This window comes from Photinus pyralis, unplaced genomic scaffold (assembly GCF_008802855.1).
Source record: "Photinus pyralis isolate 1611_PpyrPB1 unplaced genomic scaffold, Ppyr1.3 Ppyr1.4_LG3b, whole genome shotgun sequence".
NCBI classification, from domain to species: Eukaryota; Metazoa; Arthropoda; class Insecta; order Coleoptera; family Lampyridae; genus Photinus; species Photinus pyralis.
This window is the reverse complement of record NW_022170510.1, coordinates 23,329,156-23,344,212: the sequence shown is the minus strand read 5'-3', so window position 1 is coordinate 23,344,212 and position 15,057 is coordinate 23,329,156. Positions and strand designations below refer to the sequence as shown.

At 34.2% G+C, this 15,057-nt stretch overlaps 1 protein-coding gene and 1 long non-coding RNA gene across 10 annotated transcripts in view; one reads left to right on the top strand and one right to left on the bottom strand.

Moving 5' to 3' along the window:
- The window catches only part of LOC116166746 (disks large 1 tumor suppressor protein), a 287,044-nt gene that overhangs the window by 195,128 nt on the left and 76,859 nt on the right, over positions 1–15,057 (top strand). For all 9 annotated transcript variants that reach the window (XM_031481842.1, XM_031481839.1, XM_031481838.1 and 6 more), the window contains one exon: positions 6,890–6,928. In XM_031481842.1, coding sequence (XP_031337702.1) covers positions 6,890–6,928 — 39 coding nt within the window. The remainder of the gene's footprint in view (positions 1–6,889; positions 6,929–15,057) is intronic.
- LOC116166755 lies at positions 13,101–13,885 on the bottom strand. The gene is made up of 3 exons (XR_004144399.1): positions 13,510–13,885; positions 13,323–13,459; positions 13,101–13,273 (listed from the first exon to the last, which is right to left on the bottom strand). It is a non-coding gene; the product is annotated as an uncharacterized LOC116166755 (long non-coding RNA).

The window sequence follows — 15,057 nt, the reverse complement described above, 5'->3', positions numbered from 1 at the left end:
TTTATTGTTAAACACAATAGACCATGTATAATGGTCAAGGACTAATATTATGTAAACAAGTTTAGCGAAAAACTGTACAATATTTGAATGGAGATGCACAAATGCCTATATTTCTTTTACTATTGAGTCAATTACTTATTCAATGCATTTACTGCATTTTTCTATAATGACACCTTCTGTAAATTACCTGGTTCTTAGGTCATTAGTGGACTAGATTAGCATTATTTGTTAACATTTTTAATTACCTGTGAGTTTTTCTAATCAATTTTACTGATTTATAGATTTTTATAGTTATTAGATAATGTGCATGAATGAATTCACTTAGGACTTAGGTATGGTAGAACCTAATAAACCGGCACTTCGAACGCCTAAAATAAATCTCTTTATTTTTTATACAATAAGGGTGAACAACAAAAAATGTATTTTTTTTAATAAAAATGGTAGCTAACATTTAAAATTCTGTTACAATGATTAAAAGTATAACATATATCGATTTTTAAATAAATTCTTATCTTTTCAAAAAATAATAATTGTACGTTTAGCGTTATACTTATTTATATTTATGCACAACCCATGTAGAATTTTTCCGAACATCTTATGTGCAGCAAGATGACTTCGCTTTTTTGTCCTAAATTTAGAATTCAGTTGTAAAATTTGTTGATTCCGCGGTTGATCCTCTATTTTCTGAGAGGCAAGATCCGAGATGATATCAGTTCATATTCGCTAAGTTGATGTGAAGTTTGCGGGATTCCATCATATTCTCAAACGGAAAAAGTAAATAGTTGAAATTTTTTAAAAGTGGGAGAATTTTTTTACCCACCACTAATCACCGGGAAAACGCAAAATTTCACCCATGTTTTGATACAAATATTCATTTTCGTGATATCTCACTACCTTGACTTGACATGATCAAAACAATGACACTTTTTTTAAATAAATTTTTCAATGTCGCCTATTAGTTATCGTATCTCGCTTAGAAATTTAACAAAAAAGGAGAATTGGAACATTTTTTGTAACAGTTAAAATGAACAAGTGCAATCGAATTTCTTTGAAATGGTAGGCTCAGAATGTGAAAACTATTGGGCGCAACTTTCTGGCCAATTTATTTGTAAAAATCGAAAATTGTCGGTCCTTTATTTTTTTGATAAGCGGATATTCCTGATCTCTGATCATATTGAAAAAATAAGTAGCACTTGCCTCTCTAAGTCTCGACTCAGTAGTAGTGTTTGCGAATTATAATACTGTGCTACCCGCTTGTGTGGTGGTCATGCGTTAGTCCAAAAAATCAAAACGGTGCCACATTTCTACACAAGAACAAATTTACGGCAAAAATGTTTCTAATTACTGGTACAGTCGTATTCCGCCTAGGGGTTTAGCTAAAAATTGGGCTACTAGATACCTTCCTAAACAAATTTCTTGAAGCATCCTGATAGAATGAAAAAGGTTTTAGAAATCAAAAATTATTTCCAATGTACCTACAATAAATATGCATTTAGTACACTTTTCGTCTTGGTTAATGTGACATTATGATTCACAAATCAACAGCATTCATGAACATTAGCTAATTATATATCATTAGGAACGGCGTAACAATGTGCAGGATAATGCCAGGTAGTTTATTTTGTTTTCCCTTTCAAGTAATGAGTTGTCGCCTCAGGAGTTATAGTGCAATATGAGTTGCCTATCCTTAGGTTAGCGTTTTGATTTTTTTTCTAAAGATCGCGATACATATTTTTTTTTCACTACTAGCGTCTGATGACATGATTATTAACCTTTTTTCCACTTGTAAAGTAGGCTTTCTCGGCATTTGTTCAAAGTGGTTAATAATTTTTTATTATTAACTAGTAGTCAATAATGAGAACTGTCACGCTGTCACTTTTAGAAAATACAACCCGAAATTTCGCTCAATAAACGTTTAGACAAGTTCTCTAAAATGAATAATTGCCACAATCAACCATTTCCAGAGAAATTACATATCTAAAATTATCACATTTTGAAAAAATTCGAACGAAATTACTCTTTGAAAATATCTCAATGACAGAACACGGCCTGTTTGACTTGTACTTCTACGCACTTGATTGACATGTTAAATTAATAAACAAAAAATTCTGTCCAACCGTTCATTTTCTTATCAATATAATATGTTAATTTAGAGGATTTCAAGTGCTAGTAGTGAAAAAAATAGTATATATACCACGGTAGAGAAGTCTATTATTGCCTTCGCACCTTACATCCCTCGGCGCAAGCGCCTCGAGATGTAATCTTGGTGCTCAGGCAATAATACTGTACTTCTCTACCTTGATATATAATGTACTATTATTATACCTGAATCACAATCTCCGTTTTAAACACTCAAATGCGTGCGAAAAAGGGCCTTTAAAACACACGTGCTTTAAAGTTGCTAAGTAACGATACTTCAAGTATGACTTTTGAAACTGTCATCTGAATGAAATAAAAAATCCTCTTAGCTCGCTTTCTGTAAATGCAGAACATTTATTTGGCTTTTGTACCTATCCTTTGGTTGAAGCTTTCACAAACGCGCGTAATTTAGGGTATGCTTCCAAATCTGTTCCACTTTTTAATCGCAGCATTGCTTTAAAGTTTTGAATGAATGCACCAAAATATAGAAGATTTAAATACCTTTGACATTTCCTTCATATATGCCAGCATTATGGATGCATTTAAGAATGTATTCGTAAGTAACTTCCTATTCATCCATGGAAACAACTTTTCATATTCTTTATAATAGGCTCTACTGGAGTTGAATTTTACACCTACCAACGTTTGTTTAGATTTTACAACAATCGATTTAATGGACGGTGTATTATCTTTTTCAACGGAAATCTTTTAATTCACAAAGACGATGATTTTTATAAGCAAACGTCAAATGACATTTCCATGGCAATCGTGAAATTACGAACACCCAGCCCACTTAATTAGACATGTATTCGAGTATAACGTCAATATGACTTCATTGTATTTCCTATTTTTAAATTATACTGCAGGTATAATAAAAAATACTATAAGATACACGTGTATAATTGGTCTTTAAAGCACTTGCAACGTTAAAGGCACTCCGCTTTGCGTCGTGCCCTTAAACTCGTTGCGCGTGCTTTAAAGACTTGATTATACACTTGTATCTTAATATACTATTTAGCGCATTTTTGAAAAAAATACGCTATTATATTCGTCATTGCTGGCAGGCCGGCTGTCCGCGTTAGATCTCCACAACTACAATAGCTAGAGACTTCAAATTTTCACTAAAAGCTTTCTGCTATAGTGTAGATGTGCAGGCACTAGTCTATTTTGAGTTAGATTACTTGTGAGATCGATAATTGAAGAAAATAATTTCGATATGGGTTTCGTAGGTGCTATAATTTTACCGTTAGATAGCGCTACCAGTATAAAAACTTATTATTTACTTTGTGATTTGTTTTACAAAATGAAGACGTACCGTCAATTGAAATTAAATAAAATTAATTATTTAACGCAGCCAAAATTACTCGTGAGATCGATAATTTTAAACTTCGCTAATAAAATACTGACCTGCATTACCAAAAATGCGCTTTAATCATGCATATGCTGATTTACAACTTGTTTCAAATATATGCATTATCATAATAGGTGGAAATAATATCTTTAAGTACCGCCGTAGGAAATACTGTCGGATTTCCAAATTGGTGCTGTAGGTACTCCCATTACAACGGCTGTTATTTACGAAAATCGATTTTTCTATTTATCGATCTTCCTAAAAAACTAAGACCGATATTACAACTTTTTTTAAGTACCGCCGTTCTTTTAATCATTGCAAAGAATATCCACTATCGCGAATTTGTTAGACTGCAACTACATAAGCAGCATTTCATAAGAAAGTTTAGCTATTTTTGCAATATGGCGGATTGACTACAGAGGAGCCTTAAGTAGGAACCTATGTTTTCTTTTCTATAGTTGTTCCTTCATGCACCTATATTGATGTGCTATAAACTTAACAATTTTGTTCAATTATTTGGGTATTTGCCTGTTTGAACAAAAAATGCTATTATTATTATTATTCAAACAAATGTAGTAATTATACAATTCGCTTGTTTCGAAAATCAGTGTGTAATCAAACGTTATATCAAGGAGCGTCGAAAATAAAAAATACCGTTGAAACTCTGGTCGCGGACTTTTGAGCTCAGAAGGACGCTTTTCTGCATTTTATTGAAGACGCACGCCCTTTCTTTCCTTCCTGTTGAATTTTTTTTCTGTCAAGACTTCTTTAAATCCAGTAGCACGTACTGTTTAAATAACAGGAGTTCTTTGTACCTACTCTTCATCTAAAAGTGTGTTCGCTTGCTCCAGTATTGTTTGTACCTCAATATGTTATTAAGTACATATTACACCATTTGATCATAATTTCATAACGATAAAAAATCATATAAAAGATTAACGTGGTTGAAATAATTTTAATTAATCTTTACAGAGGTTTGAAAACGGACGCACTAACAATATACTTCTCTTATTTGCGGTTTTCTTCTGCAATTGGACACGGCAAATAAAATTTACCTTACCAATAACTGACACGAGACCGCAGAGGAATCGTCCTGTAGAGACCCTAAGATTGAGAACCTGGGATCGCTTATCAATTTCCGAAAAGTTAAGATTTGGATATCGATCGAATTTGAGAATCGAACGGCAAAAGAGGAACTCATAGCAATAATAAAAACATCTCTGCATTGTCCTTTTTATATTACCACATAATAGTAGCGCACAACACATGCGGCTATTTGGAATTGTTCAAAACCGCTTCCTTTTCCTTCTCCACTCACACAGCAGCAAACACAGTAGGAGACCTGACATCTATAGGCGTCGCCAGGCTGGTGACTTGGCACTGTATCTAGTTTTAAGTTAGCTAATCCCAGCTTTCATTTGTCAGTACACACGGCTATTAAACACTTATAATGTTACTTTAGAAAACAAACATCCCCACATATCCCTTTATTATCTATGCTAATATTTTTTCCCTTCAATTTTGTTCGCTCGGCATCCATATCTTTTGAGTCTATTAGATCGCACAACGTCACAATTTATTAGTACTTACTTGTTTACGGCATCGACTTTAATGAATAATGACCATACAAACATACCCTTAGTGCGAATGAAATAAATAAAAGAATGTATATAAAATTGTCTCTCAGTTCATCAGCTGATGTAAATTAATTTATCATTATTTTAGTGGGGATGTATCTCATTTTCGTTCCACAGCAGTATAAATATTATTTATGACAAATGATAATTTTGCTCTTATTCAATTACCTAATAATGTCTTTGTTTTGGTATTTATTTATAGCGCATCTTTTTAAAAATGAAATGCTGTAAATTTGACGAGGAATTTTGTATAAATATTAAATATGTTTATCACATGATAATTCGATCGATACTATATTGTTGAGGCACTTCCTAGAAATTAATTGAAAGATGGAAATAAAAAATCAAACGAGCTTTGATTTGGTTTAATTTCCATTCGTGAATGTACTTTTTTTTGTGCCAATGTTCAATGAAGCATGTACTTTTCCAATAAAAAAAATGTTAATATGTCATGCATGAATTACCGCACAAAAAATGTGCACTTATGTACCCATTCAAAGTGAGTGATGGATATGGATTTTATTTGTACCCTGTCCCAAGTGTATTACCGTTGCCATAAGTTGACAATCTCTTTGTTTTAAAACTGAATTTAAAGTTCTAACGTGTACCTTTTATCTCTAAAACGTAATTTGCGATCAGTCATAGGTATATCTCCTTTTTAATGATGTCACGTTCTTAATAGAGCAATTAACAAGTGGTAATGACGAAGCTCTGCTTCCGCTAGGAAATGAGATACAGTTCACACGTCATTTACTTTTAACTTACTCATTAAACCTGCTGATACTTATTTCGTTTCATCCCTTTATTTAAATCCTAAATAAGCATTCTCCTCTACATTTTGGCATCATCAATTTCCGCTTGTGTTCATTTGGAAACGGCAGATAATCCCGCCCCACTTGCCTAATGGTTTTGCTGTATCACCATGAACTTTCATTGAAAGGTGATATTGCCGTTTTTAATTTACGGGTTTATACTGTCATACTTTATTCGGCTATTGTAAAATGTTAGTCTTGTAGTACTTTTTTTGCACTCGGTCGGTAGAAAAATGGATATTTTGTTAGGGATGGCTACGAAAACAATTAATAATTGTTGTTTGTATCTTATTGACGGCATCTTTTGCAATCAGGATTTTGTGTTAGAGTAATTGTCTTAATTGCAATTTCAGGTATTTATTTAATTGACTTGGATGCCGAATACCTTCAAAAGCGATTCAAATCATGGCATATTATATTATTAAAACTCGTGATCGTAAAATTGCATAGACATTGTTAAGGGGGCCACTTAGCTTAAGAGCGTGGAAAAGTCGTATTCTCTATGCGTCTGCATTTTGTAAAATTCGTGACCGCTAATGAGGAGAGAAGTAAAGATTTACAAAGATGTTCGTACATTCTCACTTCAAAAACGTTTCATCTCGTGAACTCGTAAGTTTATAAAAATCAACATTGTTAACATCAAATCAATATTCTTTAACAAATAGAGATTGATGCGAACTTCAAAGCTTTACGGAAAACGGTTTGCCTTATGGGATGAAAATTGTATTTTTAGGAGTTTGAACGACTTTTCCATAATAGCATTTGATTTCTTATCAATCACTTTTTTTTAACTTGACGCCGATATTTCCCAGAAAATATATTGAGGTTTTTAAGCGACGATAAAAAAAACTCTTTTGATGCTTATAGCAGCAGCTAGTTCTTGCTAGTTTGTTTCTTGTATATGTACGCTTTCGCTTCGAAATAATGTTAATCAAACGTTCTTGTTTCAGGCCCACTCACCCCTACTCGGCTCCGGGGATAGTAAACATGTAAGTAAAACATTCAGATTCCCTTTTAGTTATTTAAAATAGGTCAGAACCATTTCGTAATTTGTACTCGTATTATGAAACATCCGCCTTTATCGTGTTACAGCTTTCCTTTGTTCCTGTTTAAATTTCCTTAAAAATTCTTGGTTGACTTTCACTGTTATCTCTCTGAACGATTTGATATAGCAATTCGCTGACGACATTTACTGGAAGTAAATTGTGGTGCAATAAGGATGAACATTTCTATTTATGATTATTGCTTGTACGTGAAATTTTAACTGTACCAGAGATGGTGTAGGGAGAAATTTTGATAATACATATTAATGTCTTTATTGCGCCGTCAGAGAAACCTAGCAAAATGTCTACCTCGAGGTCTACCTTCTACATATAAAAATCACTGGTTTCAATTCCTATTCTTTTGTTGACAAACGTGATAGTGATCTGTCTTTCATCGTTTGATACACGAAATTCGTCATGCGTGAATAGGTAGGCGATTGAATAAAAAATATGCTTTAGTTTTTCATGGAATAATTCCCGCCTGTTTAGTTTTTGTTTACCAAAACCTCTCTATTCCGGAACATATTCTAAACTGGATTGAGAAGAGAAGAATTTGACAAAATATTGCAAGACATTTTTTGGGAGGTATTAGTTATTCATTTTAGAAAGCTCGAGAAAATGCTAATACCAGATGCCGCGAGCTAAGCTAAAATAAACGAGTAAACGATTGTTAGTAGGTATTAGATCGTATGATATAGAAACGAGTCCTGGTTTTACTTACTTAGTCTGTCTCATGGATGCTCAATTTAGATACTTCTTGGCCGCGTCAATTTACAACCAAACATTTAAACCTTCCAAATATTAAAACGAAACTTAATAATTATTATGTAATATAATGCAACGAATACTTTATATCCGCTATCTTGAATAGTTGATAAAGAGATGGATCAAATCAATTCGATAGAAAAAATGGCAAAAAACCTAATTTTTCTAAATGGAAAGACACACTTTTATTTTTAAAAATTGATGTTTCTACACTGAAAAAAAAGGCACTTTGTAATTACATCAATGTCTTAATAGTAATTAAGGTACTAAGGACGTTATGAATCAAATAACGCACAAGGTCGCCATGAGTATATCCCGAGGGCCTTCGGTCTTAAAGAGATGTTCCCCTTCCCCCACCATTCATATTTTATTGACTGGAGCAATATGTGCTGCATCAAAATGCTGCAAGATTGCGATGCATGTATTTATTATGCATGTTTGTTGGGTATATCTTAGGTAAAAACCGCTCTAGCGGCAAACCTAGAAATATAAAAATAATTTCCAGTGATTAACGGTTTCATAAATATGGCCTGTGACCTTTATTAATAGGACACCCTGTACAAATAAGTTCGACAAAAATGGCATGCTGCTTTTTAACAGACACGCTCATTATTAATGGTTGTACGACGACATCTTGTATTCTTATTCGATTGGTGTTCAACGAATGCACATGTGTAGGCTTGGTTCTAACTTTGACATCTCATGCGCAGCACCATAAGTGGGGATATATACAGGGGCAGGCGAAATAGCATACAGGGTGTGCTAAGGATAATTTCAAATATATAACTAAAGAAACGAATTCTAAATTGAGGACGCAACAGTAGGTAAACCTTATCAACTTTGTTCCTGTAAAGTTGGCATAAAACTGGAAACGTAAAATAAAGCAAAAAACAAGAAGCAAAGGGCAATAGTTATATACGTCATAAGGTTGTAATAGTGCGTAAGTATTACAGGTGAGTAGAAAAATTGCGCACGAGTCAGCAAAGCAGCAGATTGCGGTAATTCTACGAACCTGTAATACGCAAAGTACAACCGAATTACGTAAAATACTTTTTCTACGACCCCCCGTAAATTTCGACATGAAAATAAGGCAAAATCCAAAACGACATCTGTTGACAGTTTCGGCATTTGTAACTATAATAATTATCACTTCCAAACGTACATGATCTATCTATTCTAATCTTTTTTATTACGCACGGGTGAAGGTATACTACCTATATCGTGCTTCTAAATAATACGTTATGACCTTATTTTCAGGGAGGTCGTAGAAAACCCTTAACCATATATGTTATAATATGTATGATCTAAGAGAAAACGTAAATAACGTAAAGCGTATAAACTGTCACAACATTAGTAGGGTATGCACGAAATCTACCGCGTCGTTTCGGAGGCTTTCTATTGGCCAGTTTGAATTATTTCAAAATTACTTCGCATCAGAGTTGGACTGGGTCACTGGGTCACCTGGGTCACTAAATTAAACTGGGTCGCTGGGTCACGTCATACTCTTTCCAGTTAGACCCAGTGACCCAGTTTGACCCATTGACCCAGTTTGACCCAGTGACCCAACTTGACCCAGTTTGAACCAGTGACCCAGTTTGACCCAGTGACCCAGTTTGACCCAGTGACCCAGTTTGACCCAGCGACCCAATTTCACCCGGGGACCCAATTCGACCCAGTCACCTAGTTTGATCGAATAACGCAGTTAAGTCAGTGCCCTCGGTTCAAGTGTACAGATTATGAAATAAATGAAATGCTGGTTTGTTGAAAATTCCATGTCCCAAATTGTATTAGAATACTGTTATTTCTTTGCTTCAAGGCTTACCAGTTTGCTTACAGGTGTTCATTCACATTTAATTTTTTTCTACTAGTTAGCTTAATCCAAATAAACCTTTTCTCTAAATACTTTCATTGACTACTTGACTACAAACTGTAAACAAATGCATTTGATTTTTTTAGGTATTAGTTCTCTTGAATGACATTGGGCTACGTGCTTGTTGCCGAATATTATTGAGGAAGTTTTTTTTTAAATTAAAAGTTACTTGAAATTGTTTTAGATGATACCTAACAATAATTTAATTACTGGGCCACCGAGTCAAGACGGGTCACTGAGTAAAGCTGGGTCAAGATGAGTCACTGGGTCAAGCTGGGTCACCGGGTCAAGCTGGGTCACCGGGTCAAGCTGGGTCACCGGGTCAAGCTGGGTCACTGGGTCAAGCTGGGTCACCGGGTCAAACTGGGTCACCGGGTCAAGCTGGGTCAAGCTGGGTCACTGGGTCAGTAAACTAACTGGGTCACCGGGTCACTGGGTCACTCTATGCTTGACCCAGTCCAACTCTGCTTCGCATATCTATATTCTGAGCTTGGTGGCACTGTACACTGTACGGTACACCTCGAGTAAAAGTAAAACTAATGCTAAATCCTCGGCTAAATGGTACTCTAATGAAAGGTCTCAACGGAAGGAATTAATTTCTACCAACCCGAGCCCTGCTCTTCGACTTCTTATCGTGATCGGGTATATTCTTATACCTCAAGAACGGCTTGTCGGAAGAGGGTACTCACAAAGGGCGATTGAGACGTCTGCAAGAAATCTATCCATTGGTGATGTCAAAACAAAAGCTATTTCGGTTAAAAAATACGCTTTATCTCGCGTTATCTGCACAACTGCACAATTTATACTTGTTTAAAATTGATTTCCTACTTCAATTACAAATTCTATCTAACACAAGTTATTTAACAGGCGGCTAGTCTCCAATGAAATTCTACTACCCTTACTTTAAGAAAAAAGAAAGTACTTACATCTCTCACATTTGTGTATGACGAGTATTGGAAACTTAAATTCTATATGGCCACGTTTCCTTTTACCTCCTAAGTATTTAAAACAATGAACAATAAAAAAATATGACAATTAAAAAAAAATACTACACACCTTATATCTAACCAAAATTGAACTCGTTTGAAGGAATATTCTCGTACTGAATCTTTTAACTTTTTTCCACTCTCAAATCTTTTTAGAAGTTAAATGGAAAAAGTTCGTATTGACCAATTTGGAAACAATTAAAGTAATTCATCAGATTTTAGAATTATTAACGAGCTCCTAAGCGAGTTCATGATTTCAGATTTTCTGTCCGTCCGTCCGTCTGTGTACATGATAACTTGCGAACGGTTTCGAATTTTCCAATTCTGTTTTCAGTAATATGTAGACAATGGTCAAGGGACTAACTGATTCAATTATGGTCATTTGGACTTTCTGTCCGTCCGTCTGGGTACATGTACTTCATACGCTTGTGTATATGATAACTCACGAAATATTTCGAATTTCACATTCTGTTTTCAGTATTATGTTTATCATCACCAAAGGAAGAACTGATTAAATTTTCAGTGTCCCAGGTGCTCGTTTGCTATATTTGTTTACAAATTTGTTTACATATACATTGTAATTTGTTTAATTGATGTCGAGATTGATGTATACTGGAATTTTACTGTGGTGTATTGGTCACAGTAGCAGTGATAAAATTACTCTCTTCAGCAAATTCATGTTAGATTGTTACCAAAAAGGTTACATTTTTGACGACTTCTGAGGGTTTTATACTAATTCTTAAATTACAAGCGTTCTGTGAAAGTAAGTAAAATCTAGCGTAGATTGTGCCGGTTGTGTCCCGTAATTATTATCCAAATCAAAATAGAATTAAGATCCGGTTGCTTATTAAATCCATGTGTGATTGTGTAACTTGAATATAGGATTAAAAGTTAAAATAAATCATATTATTTCTAGCTTTTTGTTGTGCAAGGTAAAGTTTGTATTAATCGGAAAAAATTGGTATAAAAATATTCGAGGTTATTTTAAACGTGCCGACTTTGTAACATCACAATAGTCTTGTGAATTCCGTTTCATAATAAAGTTATTATTATAGAATTGGCTCTTTATTTCAAATTACACAATTATTTTACTTGAAATTGACAGGTACATCTAGCGTTCACTATAGTCAATTGTATTTAAGTAAGTATATGTACCTGACAGACTACCACAATGCAAGTTCACTTTTGCCAACACTCATTTCCAGTTTGGCAGTGTGGGTTTATTTTTACCCCTTTTGTTTCAAATTTGCGCGAACGAAGTGCTATTAATCATGTGAAGCTTTTACTTCTTCGCCACCAGTATGATTTGCACTAATGGTGTGTGTGTGCTTCCCGAGTGAAGCACTACTCGACTGTATATTTAGGTCGATTAGTAAGCGAAAGAAATAGCAAATTTTTTATGTAAATAGTCCAAGTAACTACTGGAGGTTTGCCGAACTACTTGTATTTCAGTCGTTTTCTGCGCTCGTAGGTAGCGACATTAAAATTGATTTAATTGCCGGTATTAAAATATATTACACTTACTTGCGTGCGACCTTGTTTTGCTGCATTACGAATGTTAATTAATTACATTTTGAGTCGCGTTCGCTTTATACCTACGTTTTTACCCCACCGGTATATACCGCCGCAAACATGAATCACGTGTACTGAACAATTTTAGTGAGTTTAAATGATAATAAGAGACCTTAACATGGTGTGTGGAATGAAGCGCAAAGAAACCAAGTTATGGGAATACACTGTAAGTCATTGCTTCCGATTGGCATTATTTTCAATTGTATCCAGTTTCCAATTCCAATCCGTTGAAATCTGTAGGTACTAGGGAAACCATTCATTTTTCCTTCCGCCTGAATTCTTGCCAAATGCGTGAGAAATTAGAACGCTTTATTTTTAAAATTTTGAATATCATTTCTATTGAAAATATAATTGGGCTACCGTTTCCGTTTCAGTTCCGATCAGACCTCACGGTTCCACTCAGTGTTTATTTGCCTACTATTTTTGAACTTAATTTAATTTTAACCCGCTATAAATATATTCTTATGGAAACATCCTGAACATCTTACAGACCTACCGTGATTCAACCATTTTACTTCATATATTGTTTATTTCAGACTTGTTACGTCAAATGTATTAATACTGAATTATTTTTAGCATACTTCTCTTGACACTAAAACGAGAACCCAAAATAGCTACACATTATATTTAAAGATGCACTACTATCATTAGGTAAAGTTATGCGATCATTTACATATAAACATCAGAGTTTTCCTGTTGAGGTTTTCAAACTCGAATTCCGATGTGAAAATTTAACCGAGCTTGTATTTGTGTAATTCGTTCCAAATTGAACTACATTTCCTGCCGCAAAGCTTTTTTTAAACGCTTAATGTAATCGTATCTTGTGGAAACATCAACATTTTTTTATTTCTAGTTTTTTGTGTTGTTCACATAGAATAGAAATTATTGAAGAGCGGCGTTTGTTGCCGGATATTTTGATGGCAATTGTCTTCAATCGGAATTATGAAACGGACCATCCTCTTAATAACAATGAAAGTTTCATATCTTTTTTTATTACCCCACAATATTGGTTATTCTTATGTACACAACAATTTGTCTCACTTTTTTGTCCATAAATTTGGAATATTGCCATATATTTTACTACGACAGACGAATGACCTATAAAATAAAAAGGAAACATTCTTAATATTGAGGTTTATGTTTCAACCTTTTATAGCGGTTGTGAAAGTGCTTCGCGTTTGATGAGATTTTAGTTTGACATTATCGAAACGAATCTGTTGAGCCCCATATTGTTTCTTTACGGTTGTACTTAGCTCCTGTACTGATTTTGACGTCCGACGATGTCTGAAACTAAGAAAATAAAATTTGCTCATTTTTTACCGTTAATTACCTACCTTATACCTTAAATCTACAAGCTTGTCACGTTTGTTCTTAAATTTGAAGTTCCCGTGAGCAATTTTTATGATTCTCGACGAAGTAATTAAATTCCTTTGCCCTAGCTATGACAAAATTGGCTGATCTACACTCCAACAGTTTGATACGAATATACAGAGAATGAACGGTTGTGCGGTATACTAAAAGCTCTTTAACTTTTTTATAGATGGTATAAATTATTGTGTCAGTACGCATATGTGGAAAATTATATTCCCCGTTCTTGTAACGTAGCCCGGTCTCGAAATGGCACCAGTACGGAATATTTAGTTGACAAAAATCTGAATGATGTGAATTTCTGGGTAGGTACATTATTTTGTTACATAAAGGTTGCATGCATGTAATTGACCAACGGTAGTTATACAATGTCATTGTCACTGAAAAGCTCCGCTATTTTAAATTATGTTAGTTACGCAGAACGTCCTGACCCATGATTACTTTAATAAAATGTTGTTTTATTAAGAGCCAAAGTATCACTTTTGTGACGTACGTGTGTAGATTTGATCCTCGATTTGATCATTTGTTTGTTCGAGGTTACAGGTGCCTCCCAAAAGTCCCTTTTAATCCTTTAAGGCTCCTCTGTAGTAAATGGCCATTGCAATTCTTATAGCAGGTGTTAGACCATTATCATTACATCCCACGGACTTACTTTTTATTTATTGGGAATTACCTTTTTTGTCATAATTTCACAAACTTTATCAAATAGTTTTTGTCAAAGAGCAAATCGCAGTAGATATCCAGTGTACACAGCCTACTTATTAGTTTTATTGAGTCGCTATGTATACAAGTACATGATGATATACCTGGACATGGTGTAAAAATTAAGTAAACAGAAAAAACTTTTGCTTTTCAAATAAACGGAAGATCCAAAATGTTTCGTTAGCCCTAAAAGTACAAAAATTCGCGTTTCTTGTTCAATCTTTCTTTTCCCCAGCAACCACAACGCATATTTAAGAGGGTAGAATTCGCAGATTAGGATAGGTTTTTTCGAGGGTTTTTTCGTATGCTCTTGCTGATTAAAAAAAATGATCAAGTGCGCAATAAAAAATTCCGTCTAAAAATCATGAAAATAACGAGATCAACGTAATTTTTGAAAATTAAAAAAAAACCTTTTGTTTTGGAGTAACTTTGGAGTAGCTTCCACACGAAATATTTTAGATTTCGGTTTATTTGGAAAAAAAATGCTAGTTTTAATCCCTGCTTCCATTCACTTTTTTTAAGCAACTACGATCAAATTGTTGCACCTTGTATAGTTAATATACCGGCGGAGGATGTGTCGGTGTTGGCCGATCCCTATAAAACCAAGTTTATTCTCATATTTCAAAAATAAAACAAACTAAAATGCGTGAATTCCATATAGGCTGTTTCACGCAAATAGTTACCTAAAAGTATTCAGGCTCGTATTTAGGCTCTCATTGACAATTTAAATCTGACAATTTGCATACCAACAGTTCTGCATGATCTACCGAAAGAAAATATTATCATGATCGTTTCACTTCTAGTTTTACTGT